Source organism: Macadamia integrifolia, chromosome 12 (assembly GCF_013358625.1).
Source record: "Macadamia integrifolia cultivar HAES 741 chromosome 12, SCU_Mint_v3, whole genome shotgun sequence".
Classification (NCBI taxonomy): domain Eukaryota; kingdom Viridiplantae; phylum Streptophyta; class Magnoliopsida; order Proteales; family Proteaceae; genus Macadamia; species Macadamia integrifolia.
Genome location: NC_056568.1, coordinates 26,449,124 through 26,463,575, shown reverse-complemented (window position 1 = coordinate 26,463,575; position 14,452 = coordinate 26,449,124). Strand labels below are relative to the sequence as shown.

The following is a 14,452-nucleotide window of genomic DNA, read 5'->3' as shown; positions in this document are numbered from 1 at the left end:
TGAGGACAAACTTCTTTTGGGCAAAATCCAATTACAAATCAAATCTCCAATACTATAGTGTTATTGGGATTCCTTTCTTATTACAATCAAAAACATCGCAGACCAGATTGAACTGGACTGCTGCTGCCAACAGAAATTTCAAAGAAACAACCATTTGTGAAGAGTCACCTATGGTGATGGTACCATTGATGAAAGATCAGAACTCGTCGAAATGTAGAGTTGCAGAGATTTACTGAGGGGTACCATTAAGCTTCAAAGTAAATTCTTGCAATGAGACAAGAATCTGTTGTAGGATCTCCTTGGACATTGGATCAATCAAATTTCCTTGATCGTCGAACTTTGGAGGAGGGTTGAATGCAGGCACAAAAAACTCTGGTTTGTTAATGAAGTGAATATCAACATAAACCCCAACTTGGCGCAAATGGTAATGTGATCTTCCACCACCAAAACCACCTCCAGCACTGACAATGGTAGCTACCTTCCCACCCCAAACATTGGGAGGTCTAGATCCCCAGTCAACAGCATTCTTCAATGCAGCTACATTAAACAAGGTTAAGAGAAAGAGGAATGAAGTAGTCAGCAACAAATCAAATAAAGCAGAAGCAATATTCCTCAATATATTCTTTGTTTCCCCCTCTTTATTCCTTTCTTCTTACTTCTTTGGGGTGTTGAGATGTTAGGAGTTATAGAGGTGTACTCCCTCATCGGTTAAGTTTGGTCTTTTGAGGCCTTCATATACTTGAAGAACTATCCATACCAAATGCCTTAAGATTTTGAATTAGACCCTCCAACATGGTATCAAAGCCATAGTCTTCACAATACATTATAACTCTCCCAAGACCCCGCAATAATGGATCCTTGACCCAGTCCCTTTTTCTTTTTATGGTTTATGATTCATAGAAAGAACTAATTTCAAACTCTGAGAACCAACCCTCTATGATTCACAGAGAAGGAATTAGTCTCAAAACAGGGCATTCCCAGGAGGAACTAGTTTCAAACTCTGAGAACCAACCCTACAGAAAATTTAAAGATGAATCATTCTCCTCAGTTTTCAAGACCCAGAATCCCCATAATCTTCAGAGACCCTCCAACCATTGATATAGGCCAATCATCTAAAACCAGACTACCCCTCAACTCAAACCCCTTATTATGGTCTCAGGACATTAAGACCCATCAAATGAAATTCACAGCTAAAGAAAGAGAAGGGAAGAAACAGTACGGGTAATGGAGTAGTTGTACTCCGGCGACGCAAAGAGAATGGCATCGGCGGCAGCAATTTTCTGACGGAAAGCCTCAACCACAGGAGGGCAAACCCCATCAACCTCAAGGTCAGTATTGAGTAAGGGGAGTTCTGAAATCTCCACAAGCTCAATCTCCAGTCCCGTTAAGGAGTCCTTGGATATTTGCTGTGCTGAAAATCATAAAGAAGCAGGGAAAGAATCAAAAACCAAAAGTTGTACAATAACAGAGTAGATGAAAAAAAACAAAGAATTGATTGATTGATTTCAGTACCAGCTCGAACAAGGCCAAGGTGGTAAGATCCTTTACGGAGAGAACCACAAAGGGCAACGACCTTAAGAACCATCTTCTCTTCTTTGTATTGAGCTTTCTGCCTTGCTCTGCTTCTGAGTCTCTGTGTTGTGTGTAGTAGTGAATCATATTTATAGAGGGAGGTTGAGGATCTGGAGAGTGGAGATTTTGTTTGTAGGGATTGTGATCCAACGGTAAGGGATTTTGTTATTAATGAAACAGAATCAAAAATCAAAGTTCAAACGTGGTGTACAAGAATCGATGAAGCACGGTTTGATGGCATCAGAGAGGCATCATTCCTAGATCACAGGGGAACCAAATTGTTCTCTCTATCATTGAAAGAATTAATAAAAAAATACCAAAAAGATAAGTGAGAGTACGATGTTACGAGTTCGCCTTCTCCATTGCCTCTTTAACCATTTGACATTTAAAATTTTGAATAGGTTTGAGAGTTTTTTTTTTTTTTTTAATAGAACAGACACAGGTATTATCAATCGGATGCAAATCATGATTAAAGTATTGGAGTCCGTTCTAATGGGACGTATCAGGCCAAATTTATTGGATGGGTTCATATTTTTGAGATCGGTCAATATATCCATAAAAAAATATTAATAAAAACTAAAAAGTTTGTGTATATATATATTTATATTTGTTTTTAAAAGCATTCACGAAGAATATATATTTCATTAGGGAGAAAGAACATTCTCTTATAAAGCCCTTGATTTCAAAGGTGAGGGGCGGTCTTTCCGTAGCCGCCTGAAAACAAAGTCTTCCTCTTGAAAACAGAGGTTTTGTCTAGGTGTGGGGAATGCTAGTTTCTACTCCTGTTTCATTATTAAAGAAAGAAATAAAGCAAGAAAGAAAGAAAAAAGAAGAAGAAGAAAGAAAAGAGGCCTCTATCCTATAGCGTGGCTTAGACCAATGCTCCTATCTTTATTCCTCTCCTCCCACAATAAGGGGATGTCTTTTCGAGAAGGAAGGAAGGAAGAGAGAGAGAGAGAGAGAGAGAGAGAGAGATGGTCTCAAACAAAGTTCTTCTTTCCCATAAAAGAAAGCTTTAGCACAAGGATATGTGAAATTATCACCCCAACTCCATCAAAATAAAAAATCTCATGAGTGTGGATGCACTTGTGCGTGTTCTCATTAGCCCCTGTGTTGATGTTTGGGTCACATGATAACACAAACGATCTCTTGCCCTAAAATAACATTTTTGATGAAATATTTTACAAAATGCTCAGTTTCTTGTTGGGATAAAGCTGACTTTGTTGGTAGTATTTTACAAAATGCAACTTAAATTATAATAACTATCAATATAAATTGTTGAAAAATATTTAGTAAGACAAAGGAGTAGCTTGATCAGTTGTCAAATGAGAGAATTATAGGTGTTTCAAGTTTGGATGGAAAAAGTATACTCGAGTTGCATCTTTGAATAGGTAACGAGTTGATTCAGTTGATCCACTAAATTGTGATTGTATCACTCTGGTATTAATATTATTTTTTCCATCTAAGATTGATACATATCAATCGATACACTTGATATGATACCAATATTTCGAAACATGCGTATTATTTGGGGGGGGGGGAATTAAGTGATAGAAATCACTATACAAGAATTCAATCATAAGGTCATATCACCATGGCTAGGTTAGCAAAAAGTTCTCTCATTATCAATTGGTTCAAGTCATTTGACACATTTTTGCTTTGTGTTTAGGTCAAATTGTTTAAGTCATAGAGGAAAGATTAGTTCTCAATATCAGTAATATTGATCCCAATCTAGATTGGATCAGATTGGTCTATATCGATCAGTTTTTTTCTTTCTTTTCACAAAAAGTACATTTCTTTTTACAGTTTTATCCCAAATTAATATTGATAACCGATCCAAATCGGTCAAGTATCACTATTGATCTCATCCGATATTGATCCAACACGACCAATTCTATACCAATACTTGGGACCATGCATAGAAGAGAGAATCTCTTCATCATTGATTATTTGATGCTATTATAAAATTCTTGAAAGAATTGAGTCTCATCATTAATTTCTCCTTTACCTCTTACCCTCACACCTTCATTGATAAATTCAAAATACAATTCATAAGTTCAATTAAAAGGTCAAATCTGATTGAAGAGATTTTTTTTTCATCATAAGTGAAAAGAAACTCAATGCTTATTTTTAAGGTGGATATTTGATGACATGAGATGACTTTACACGTCGTGTTGCTACTCTCTCTCTCTCTCTCTATATATATATATACTAGTAAATATACACGTGCAAATGCACGTGGTCTTATGCCGGGAGGAGAGAGAGAGCTAAACATTGTTGATAGTTTAAATTAAAATTGCTACCAACAAGGGTAGGCACTATGTGGAAACATTAAGGTTGCCAAGGGCACTGTAAGGGAAAGTCAAGAGGAATGCCTATGGTTGAGGGATTCCCCTTTACCGTGGCTTAAGAAAAACTTGGTCCTTTCTCTTCTTTTTTTTTTTTTTTTTTTTTTATTAAATGGAAAACAAGGCTTATCACTGACTCTGTTAACTATTCTTCACTAATGGATGGCCTGTATAAGGCAGGAAGGAGCTTACTACTCTTAAAACTGCCAAGAAATTAATTAGAAACTGTTTTCATGGTGAAAAATGTCTACATCAATGGTCTCTTAAGGCTTGACAAATCTGTAGAAGCACAATAAACAAATATAGGAAGAAAACAAATGGGCTAAGCTCCTAACCATGATACATTTAACATCATGATCAATACATACTGCAAAGAGGGAAACTTAATGATGCTCTCCAACTCTGGAGTAAGATGAATAGTTATGCATTAGAGCCTATTCAATAACTTGCAACAACAATATTCCACTCAGTTGTGAATCATGGGTAAGTTATAGTGATTCAAGTTGGAAAAAAGGTGCTGAAAAAAAAAAAAAAAAAGAGAGAGAGAGAGAGAGAGAGAGAGAGAGAGAGAGAGAGAGAGAGAGAGAGCATGTATGTAACAAGGTAAGAGCTTTTATGATAAAAATTCTCATGAGTAATGACAAACCCACTAACCCCCCACAAAAATGCAAAACACCAGAAAAAGATTAAGAGGCTTGAGAGCCATAAAATCTTTCCTGTTATCTGTGGAAAGATTTGTCATGCAAAGATTTTTAGATTTGTTAGTTTTCCCATTATTTGTTTTTGTTGCTTGACCAACTCCAATTTAAAAATTGATCAACTTAAGAAATATATCTTCAGTTCAAGTCTAATCATGCCTTCTTGCTATATTAGTAAAAGCAAATAACTACTTACCACAGTTAGTTGTCATGGTTTACCGAAGCAAGTCAATCTTCCATTTGTGACAGATTTCTCTCAAGCCTCAAGCCTCAAGCCTCAAGCCTCTAAATCTGAACCTAAAATATTTTGATATGTTAATCTTAGGTGCATATCTTTGAACCTAAGAGAACAAAATCTGAAGCTTTGAATGTATTTTATCTTCAATCTCTCTGTATGACTATACTCATTTGTAGGTTTCCCTCTAACTGGAAAAGAAAAATTCTGACGTGATGATGGACAGTATCTAAATTTCCAGACTCTCCCATCCCCTGTTCTCTCTCTCTCTCTGTCTCAGTAGTATTCCCTCTGTCTTTCCTGCTGCAAACAGATGAACCATATTACATAATAGCATATACATCAAAATTCAGGCATAAGATCGAAAAATAGCTTGCAATATATTCAAAATCTATCAAGGCAACATCACCATTATCCAGAAGATCACAAGTTCTTTTGCATCAAACCTGATTTCAATGCTTTAGATCCCAAGTCGAGCAACTGCAACCTGCAGAAAGAGAAGTCCCATTATTGATTGAACCTTAAAATCCATGCCATCACTCCTTGCTTTCTATTTGGTTTGAACACTCCTTCTATGTTCATTGCCACAATATCAGGTAATGCTGCGGAAACATTTCCACGGAAATAAATGTGTAAAAATAGGCTGGTTACCTGTTAGCTTCACTAAAAACAAATTCCAAGTTTACAAACTACTGGTATACTATACTCAATGACTGTTTTTCAAACTATCCACAAGATCTCTCCACGGGAATTGCCCATGTGACATCTAAAATTTTAAAAATTGACTTCCTCTAGTCTATCAAACATCTTAAAGATTACGTCTATGATATCCTTGACTATAACAGCTTGTTGATGCCAACCCCTGTATCCCATCCTCATTATTTTGTCCTTTCTTATACTTTCCTCCAATCTTGATTAATGTCAAAGTAAAGTTATGTAACAAAGCAATCATGGAGGACTGGCCCATTCCCACCATTCCAACATGTTAAGTTTGTCTCGAATTCTTGACCCATTTTGAAGATTGATCCGATCCGACATATTTTGGTGGCAACCCGAATGAAAAAATTTTTGAGATCTGTGATGGAAGCAAAGGGGTTGGGCCGATAGGCCCAAGCCTGGAGCCCATCACTGATCTCGTATGGGGGTGCAAGGGCTACGCCCCCACGGTATGGTTTGACTGGATCGACCGCGACCCGATGGATCGACCGCGACCCGATGGATCGACCGCGACCCGATGGGTCGACCCGCGATTGAGAGTATATATAATGTACTGTTGCTTGTTGAGAAAGTCATTGTATTTTGGGGTTTTTCGGAGCTAGGGTTTCAGGGCGAGTTTTTCCTCGCCGCTGTTAGGGTGTAATTTCTCTTCTACATAGTGAATCATCTTCTTCTTCGCCCGAGGACGTAACACACCACCCTGATGTGTGAACCTCGTTAAATCTCTGTCATACGGATCTATTGTCTCTTTATTATTCGTGTTTCTTGGTGTTTGATCTTACACAACACAAGGTAGCCGTCCATCCCAGTGGCCACTCACTCTATTGGTGATGATGAGAACCAGTGATAGAAGTGGCAGCAATGCCACAGCTAGACTTCTTGGTTCACTCAAGCCTCAAGGGAACCCCGATGCTCTCTTCATCAGCAGTGGGATGAAATTACTCATTGAAGCCAAAACAGAATGTTCAGCAATGCCTAAGGGTGTTACAATAATTACAGGTAAAAAGAGCATCTATGGAGGGAGACCACAGTTCATTCCTACAGAATGCTACTGGGGAAGAGAGTAATTGAGAGGGAAAGAGACAGAGTGAACCACCAAACTCTTTTTTGTTTGAAAGCAGTCTGTAACATGTAGTCTTCATCTTCAGCTACACCTGGGGAATTAACAAAAAATACAAAAGCTGTATTTGACAACATAAATACGTCTGCAATAAACCAATAACCAAATAGAGCTCTACTATTGGGAGATCAGAAGAATGGAGATATTCCTCTCCTACATGTGGCCAAGTTAACGTTCAAATAAAGAATAATAACCATAAAAAAAAGGTTGAAAATCTATAATGACTGATAGGTAACAACGTATAAAGAAAAATCATTCATAGCAGACTCTAAAATTTTGAATCAGTCAAAGATCATTAAGCACACAAATATTGATCTTTGAGTCAACTGTGCGCAACGTTAATTCAAAGAGAGAAAATAGTCGAAGCAGATCAGCCGAGCAAGTAGAAAAAATAAGAGAACCCATAAACAAACTTGGAAAAGCAGGTATTCTTTTTTAGAGCAATTGTTTCGTCCGGACGGTCATGCATATGAGGTTTCATTGGAGAGATCTAAGGAGATTTCCTATTGCAAAGGGAAGGAGACGGATGGAAAGGGAGTAGGTTTCTTATTAGTAACGGAAGGAGAGATGCATTGGAGATAAGAAAATTTACATAGAAAGAAGGTTTCTTATTGGAGAGATATGAGAGAGATGGAAAGAATGGAAAGAGAGTAGATTTCCTATTGGCAAGGGGGAGAGAGACGTATTAGAGAGAGTGAGTAAATCTATTTAGAAGGAGAGAGAAGGGGGAGACAGGATAGAATTTGAGGAAGAGATAAGAATAATAGGATAGAATCTAATTATAAGGAATTTCCTACTGGTAAGAGAGTTTTAATTATTAGAAGAAAAGGAAAGTGGAGAGAGAGAGAAATAGTATTTAAGTATTATAAAAATATAATAATATAAAAAGTATCAAAAATTTAAGAAAATAAAAAAAGAATGAAAAAAAAAAAGATAATGAAAAAGAAAAGGTAAAATTTTTAAGTGAAAAATTTGTCACTTCATGCATTTATATAATAATATGATATATCTTTTAGAACCATGTATTGTTCAAATGAGGAAAAAATTGATTTTTATGGATAATTATAAGGCAGTTGCCATGCCCTTTTTGATCTTTGAGTCATAATCAATTTGCCTGTCTTCTTCACTCTAACAAACTAATCGTTGACTTACTTTTTGCATGCCACATTCCATTTAATTATTTATTTTGGATCAACCTTGATTTTTCGACTTTTCCTTAGTGCTTTGTGTAACTTTGATTAATTGAATTTCACATGAGGTTAGAATTATGTTATGGGTGCCTTATATTATTTTTAATTTCTTCTCCACTCATTTTGTGGACATCCACTAAATTTGGGATCTGTTATACACTGTGAAGTGTCCGAATTAAATACATTTCAATTAGATGAAGTAATATCTAATTAATTTTTATTTTATTTTATTTATTATTAATTTTATATTTTAAGATTATTTTTTGATAAAATTTTTAGCGTAAAGATTTTTTTTTTGTTTTCATTTTTCGTTTTTCCAAATAAGATAGAGTCAGATACCACCCAAAAAGAACTGATAACTTTTGGGATTTACCTAAAAGCAATGAAATAAATTGTTGAATCTTCATTGATCAAAGTAACCATAATACAGCAATAGGAAGACTAAATAAAACATTAATCAAAAAAAAAAATACACACACACACACATATATATATATATATATATATAATTGCGACAATAATGGGATAACTCATGACATAGCTAGCTAAGTTCTCCCACTTATATAGAATGGTATGAAAAAAAAAAACATATAGGTGTATTATGTAATGGACTGTCTAAATGACACCTCTATAAGTGTATCGGCTTATTTAAAAATTTAAATATTTTTTAATTGTGTCTTGTTTTATTTTCAAAAGTTTTTTTAGTTAGGATTAAAAAAGGGTTTTAATAAAACAATTTGAAAGTGACTTGTCACTATGTCATTATCAAAAGTTGTATCATCACACACATTTTTATAGTATATATGTGAAATGACAATTTTATCCATATTGAAACAAATATATTTAAAAAAATAAGGTTATAAATTATTTGACATCTTGAGGGTGTCAACAAGAAGGGCAAGTGTTTTCTGTTAGTAAGAAACCTTATGCCCACACATGGAAACACAAAAACCAAGGCATAGATACAGAGGTCATTGCAAGCCCTTGTATCATGGCACAAGGGCCTTTCAGGAACAAAAAACTTTGTCCCAACTAGAAAATCACTTTATGTATTACATGGTACACAAGCATTATTGTGAAAATACTTTTATGGGAAAATGACGTGGATATTGCCAGTAATACACATCCACATAGACTCTCTTTTCCCTAAAACTCTCTCCTCTTTGAATATGTGAACCCCATTATTTCAATCGTGGGGCACTCCTCTCTTGTGCTCGGTGTCTTTTCTATGCCAAATATACATTATTTATCCCTCTAATGTATATTTATGCACAATCTATATATTACCTACTACTTGGTAGTCCAACCTCAAACCTTAAAGCAATAGGTGGAGATAGTTTAATAGTATATCAAGATTCTTTAAAGGTCTCAGATAAACCAACATTGAATTACATGTATAAAAAAAGAGAAAAGTGTTTTATGTGCAGGAGTGTACGTGGCTTGGGTCAATGGAAGAACATGCAGAAACATCAAGTTAGAGATCATTATCGTATTTCATAAGGGTAGGTAGTCATTCTTACACCTACCCACCCATGTGTCTACCCCCCCCCTACACTCTCCGCAAAAACCATTTTCTCATAAAGAGATATATGAAGAGGGGGAAAATATTTTTTGCGGAGGAGTATGATCCCTGTGCCTAGGTATGAGGGACGAAATGACCAACTCACCCTATAAAAATGAAAATGACTCTTATGTGGATTTTTACTTTTGTGTTTTTTTGGAATTTTTTTATTAGTTCTTTCAATAATGGGGAGCACCTTGTTTCGCCTATGTCATTCCTATGTGTCTCTGATGCCATCATAACGTGCTTCATGACGTATTACAACATCACCTGTTACTGCTATTCGTCCATCAATTCAGGAAGGTTTGAACTTTGAAGTTTGATTTTGTTTTTTTTAATAACAAAATCCAAATTCTCCAGATCCTCTTAAGCCCTCTATAAATATGATTCACTAGTTCTATCTTCCCAACAACACACAGCAAATAGACTGAGAAGCAGAGCAATACAGAAAGCCCAATATAAAGAAGAGAAGATGGTTCTTAAAGTCGTCGCCCTTTGCGGTTCTCTCCGCAAAGGATCTTACCACCTTGGCCTTGTCCGAGCTGGTACTCAAATCAAATCAATCTCATCTACTCTGTTATTGTGTAGCTTTTGGTTCTGATTTTTTCTTTGGTTCTTTATGCTTTGCAGCACAGCAAATATGCAAGGACTTCCTTACAGGAATGGAGATTGAGCTTGTGGACATTTCAGAACTTCCTTTGCTCAATACTGACCTTGAAGTCGATGGGGTTTGCCCTCCTGTGGTTGAGGCTTTCCGTCAGAAAATTGCTGCCGCCGATGCCATTCTCTTTGCGTCGCCGGAGTACAACTACTCCATTACCCGTACGTTTCTTCCCTTCTCTTTCTTTAGCTGTGAATTTCATTTGATGGGTCTTAATGTCCTGAGACCACAAGGAGTTCAGTTGAGGGCTAGTTTGGTTTTAGAACACTAGCTTGGTGTTGACTATGAGCTATGGAGAACTCAATTGGCCTCTGATCAATGGTTGGAGGGTCTCTAAAGATTCTAGGCATTCCGGGTCTAGAAAACTGAAGAGAAATGATTCATCTTTAAATTTTCTGTCGGGTTGGTTGGTTGGCTGAGTTTGAAAGTTGATACCTTCAACATTGGACTCATGGATGCCTTAGATGCTTTGGATTGAGTTGGTATAGAAGCCCTAGTAGTCTCAGTGGATAACCCTTTTGGACTAGTTCTATCTGTGAATACCCTGTTTTCAGATTCTCTACGCACCATAAAAACAACAAACGGGCTGGGCTCTAAAACCATGTTTGAGGGTTCAACTTATAACCTTAAGGCCTCAAGTATATGAAGGCACGAAGACCAAACTTAACCGATGTAGACTTATGCCTTTATAACTCTCGACATCTCAACACCATAAAAACGAAGAAAAAGACGTTTCGTGTCAAAAACGAAAATTTCAGTTTTTGTGTCAAAATGCCCTTTTTTTTTTCTTTTGGAATAAATCTAGAATGGCAGAACTAGCTTTTGTCGTTCCGTCAATTCTTGTTTCTAGTGTTTTTTATTTTTTCACTTTTTGTTAAAAAAAAAAAAAACAGGAAACACATCATAAATGCACCAAACGCTTTTTTCCGTTTTTTCGGTTCCATAGAACGAAAAAATTCCAGAAACTTTTTTTGAAACGTTACTGAACACAGCCTAAGGAATATTATTTCTGTTTCATTTGATTTGTTGCTAACTCTTTCCTTCATCTTTCTCTTTACCTTATGAATGTAGCTGCATTGAAGAATGCTGTTGACTGGGGATCTAGACCTCCCAATGTTTGGGGTGGAAAGGTGGCTACCATTGTCAGTGCAGGAGGCGGTTTTGGTGGTGGAAGATCACATTACCATTTGCGCCAAGTTGGGGTTTATGTTGATATTCACTTCATCAACAAACCAGAGTTTTTTGTGCCTGCATTCAACCCTCCTCCAAAGTTTGACGACAAAGGAAACTTGATTGATTCAATGTCCAAGGAGATCCTACAACAGATTCTTGTCTCATTGCAGGAATTTACTTTGAGGCTTAATGGTACCTCTCAGTAAATCTCTGAAACTCTAAATCTCGATTAGTTCTGGTCTTTCCTCAATGGCACCACCACCATAAGTGCCTCTTCAAAAATGGTTCTTTCTTTGAAATTTCTGTTGCTAGCAGACCATTTCAATCTGGTCTGCAATGTTTTTGATTGTAATAGTAAAGGAATCCCAATAATAACACTGTTATAGCATTGGAGTTTTGATTTGTAATTGGATTGTGCCTAAAAGAAGTCTGTCCTCGACTTGTTCTCTTTCATTACTTCTGCTAGATCATGTGGTAATAAAATATTGGGAAAATATTTCCAGTTTCTACAGAAATTATTGGGATTCAGTATTAAAATTATATTGATTTGTCTAATCCAAGAGAGCCCCTGATTGAACAGTGTGGATTGATTAGATGGTGGCTTATGGATGTTTTGGTGAATAAGATCATATATCACAGTATTTAAACTCGGTATTGTTTCATTTAGACTGAAAATTCCTCATTTGAATTTGTTAATCTCCTGAAGAATAGTGGATCTCCTTTGACAAATCAAACTTACAGATTATTCCACTAATGTGGCTGCACATAATTTATTTGCACTCATAAGTGAATTGGCTGGTCCATGTGGGGGTACGTTTGGGTTAGCAAATGGCAGCCCCATGAAAAAAAAAAAGAATTAGGTGCTAAATAGATGTTTATGTAAATTTTCTCGTATAAGGTTTCGTTATATATTTGTAGCAAGAGTTCTTTTTCTGTAAGTAATCTAAGAGAGGTGTGAAGACTAGCGCTATAACCTTATTCTCTATTGATATTGAAGCAAGATCTCCTCTCAACATAAACGTAGACAATCTTGTCGAATTGGCTATTCTTGATTCCCATTCTTTTCTACATCGATTTAGGGTTTCATTTTTACAACACTATGGGACCAAACCAAACCATTACAATTCAGCTCAGATAGAAGAGATCTGTCGGCTTAGCAGGTCTTTAATCGAAGGAACATATTAGATAAACATGTCAATTGGTTTTGTATTTTTGTCAGTGCATTAAAGGTAATTAAGGCTCTCTCACTAATTAGTTACACAGCCTCGTGCCCTTTCTTCCCCTTCCTTGGATATGTGTTGAGATTCATCTTGGGTTTTCTGTCTTCATAGTTGGGATTTGGGAATTATCCCATATTAGGAAACTTTGAGACCTTGTTTGGATACATGTTAGGGCATTTTCATCTAATAGTTTAAATTTTTTAAGTTAGATATTTTAACATAATATGAACAACACATGTCACATAGTAATGTCATCGAAAAGAGGAACAACACTTAAGGGTGAATGAAAAATTATCCATGACATAGGAAAACTCTAAGACCAAGGTATACCTTTAGTTCTTTCCACCTAATAGTTCAAGCTTCTGAATTAGACAACCCATTAACAACATCCATAAATTTAGGGATAGTTTGATCCAACCACTCTTGTGGTCAGTCGGTCTAACTCAATGACTTAAAATATTACCAATCAGAGCATAAAAACCTAAAAAGAACAAGAGGTCAAGCAATTTCTACACTACTTGAGAAGCACTCAATAGAAAGTGCTAACATCTTCAATGGATCAACAGGAGTACTGATCATAAATTCAAGAAAAATGGAGTCCTTCCTCCTGCCCATTATAAACCAACAGAAAAAGTGAGAATCCAGGATAAAAAGGGTGGGGAGGGTTATTAAGACTTTTGTGAACCAAAAAGTTAATAAAGAAAGAACTTTGTGAGTCTGGTGTTACGCTAAGGCATAAGCAAGTGCAAAAAGATTATGCTACCCCCTGCCTCATGTACTAAAAATGCTTTTGTGAACCAAAAAGTTATTAAGACTTTTGTGAACCAAAAAGTTAATAAAGAAAGAACTTTGTGAGTCTGGTGTTACGCTAAGGCATAAGCAAGTGCAAAAAGATTATGCTACCCCCTGCCTCATGTACTAAAAATGCTTTTGTGAACCAAAAAGTTATTAAGACTTTTGTGAACCAAAAAGTTAATAAAGAAAGAACTTTGTGAGTCTGGTGTTACGCTAAGGCATAAGCAAGTGCAAAAAGATTATGCTACCCCCTGCCTCATGTACTCAAAATGCTTCCCACATATTGGTGTTGCCTATACCCAACCGGCAAGATTCTTTCTCCCAAAAGGTAATTTACCTCTACAACTACCAACATCTTTAAAGTCTCCTGACTATGTAAGGTTATACCTTTATAACTATAGATTGTAGAGAAAACAAGAGAAAATGTGATCAGGATGAGAAGAAGTCCACAATGATAGCTAAATCCAAGTATGAGATATGGAAACTGTTAACGTGATTCCAATCTGTTGTTCAAAAACTAATTCACACGAGATATTGATGCACCTCTATCATCAACAATGATAGTTGAATATGGATTAAAATAATCTTAGGATTAATTAAAAGAAGACTGTCGGCTTGCGTGTCTCTATGTTTAGACATAAGCGGGTAAAAAAGACGATGCTGCCTCCTAAATGCCTTCATTCGGTTTCCCATTAACCTGCGCACTGACTCACAATAGTTGTGCAAGCAGATAGGGTTATCCTGCCCATAATCTCTCTTTTTTTTTTTTTTTTTTTTTTGGAGAATCTTGCCCATATATAATCTTATACCTAAAAAAGGGTAGGAACTGAACCAAAGGATGTCATCCCAGTGTCATTGCCTTCGTAGTTCACTTATTAGACATATAAAATATTGTTTTCCAATAATATATGGAATTTTAAAATAATTTATACGTGGACATCATTAGCACTGCTATTTGCATGAACCATGCATTTTGTAACCTTTTGTTCTTTTATTATTGTTGCGTGTTCTTAGTGGTTTCTTGACCTCTATTTACCTATCTAATAGAATACTTCGAATCTGTTATATAATATAAAGCAGAAAGTAACAGATCGAAATCTTTCTGGGAGCTCCTTTTATCTCTCTATTCTAATAAAATACTTAGAATGTGATATGTTTTTTT

At 36.0% G+C, this 14,452-nt stretch overlaps 2 protein-coding genes across 2 annotated transcripts; one reads left to right on the top strand and one right to left on the bottom strand.

Moving 5' to 3' along the window:
- Window positions 1-1,657, bottom strand: LOC122058281 (NAD(P)H:quinone oxidoreductase-like). The gene is made up of 3 exons (XM_042620897.1): window positions 1,513-1,657; window positions 1,220-1,411; window positions 1-537 (listed from the first exon to the last, which is right to left on the bottom strand). The coding sequence occupies exons 1-3, from the start codon at window positions 1,583-1,585 to the stop codon at window positions 230-232; spliced, it is 573 nt and encodes a 190-aa protein (XP_042476831.1). The 5' UTR covers window positions 1,586-1,657; the 3' UTR covers window positions 1-229.
- Window positions 1,658-9,828: 8,171 nt separating this feature from the next.
- On the top strand, window positions 9,829-11,786 carry LOC122058469 (NAD(P)H:quinone oxidoreductase-like). The gene is made up of 3 exons (XM_042621158.1): window positions 9,829-9,986; window positions 10,072-10,263; window positions 11,174-11,786. Exons 1-3 carry the CDS (start codon window positions 9,914-9,916, stop codon window positions 11,479-11,481), a joined length of 573 nt encoding a protein of 190 aa, XP_042477092.1. The 5' UTR covers window positions 9,829-9,913; the 3' UTR covers window positions 11,482-11,786.
- The last annotated feature ends 2,666 nt before the right edge of the window (window positions 11,787-14,452 follow it).

Excerpts from the sequence above, each read along its gene's own strand:
- LOC122058281 (XM_042620897.1), bottom strand. The coding sequence starts at position 1,585 with ATGGTTCTTAAGGTCGTTGCCCTTTGTGGTTCTCTCCGTAAAGGATCT. Across the intron at positions 1,412-1,512 it reads CCTTGGCCTTGTTCGAGCTG|CACAGCAAATATCCAAGGAC; the intron begins GTACTGAAATCA and ends TATGATTTTCAG. Across the intron at positions 538-1,219 it reads GTACAACTACTCCATTACCC|CTGCATTGAAGAATGCTGTT; the intron begins GTACTGTTTCTT and ends TGTTTAATGTAG.
- LOC122058469 (XM_042621158.1), top strand. The coding sequence starts at position 9,914 with ATGGTTCTTAAAGTCGTCGCCCTTTGCGGTTCTCTCCGCAAAGGATCT. Across the intron at positions 9,987-10,071 it reads CCTTGGCCTTGTCCGAGCTG|CACAGCAAATATGCAAGGAC; the intron begins GTACTCAAATCA and ends TATGCTTTGCAG. Across the intron at positions 10,264-11,173 it reads GTACAACTACTCCATTACCC|CTGCATTGAAGAATGCTGTT; the intron begins GTACGTTTCTTC and ends TTATGAATGTAG.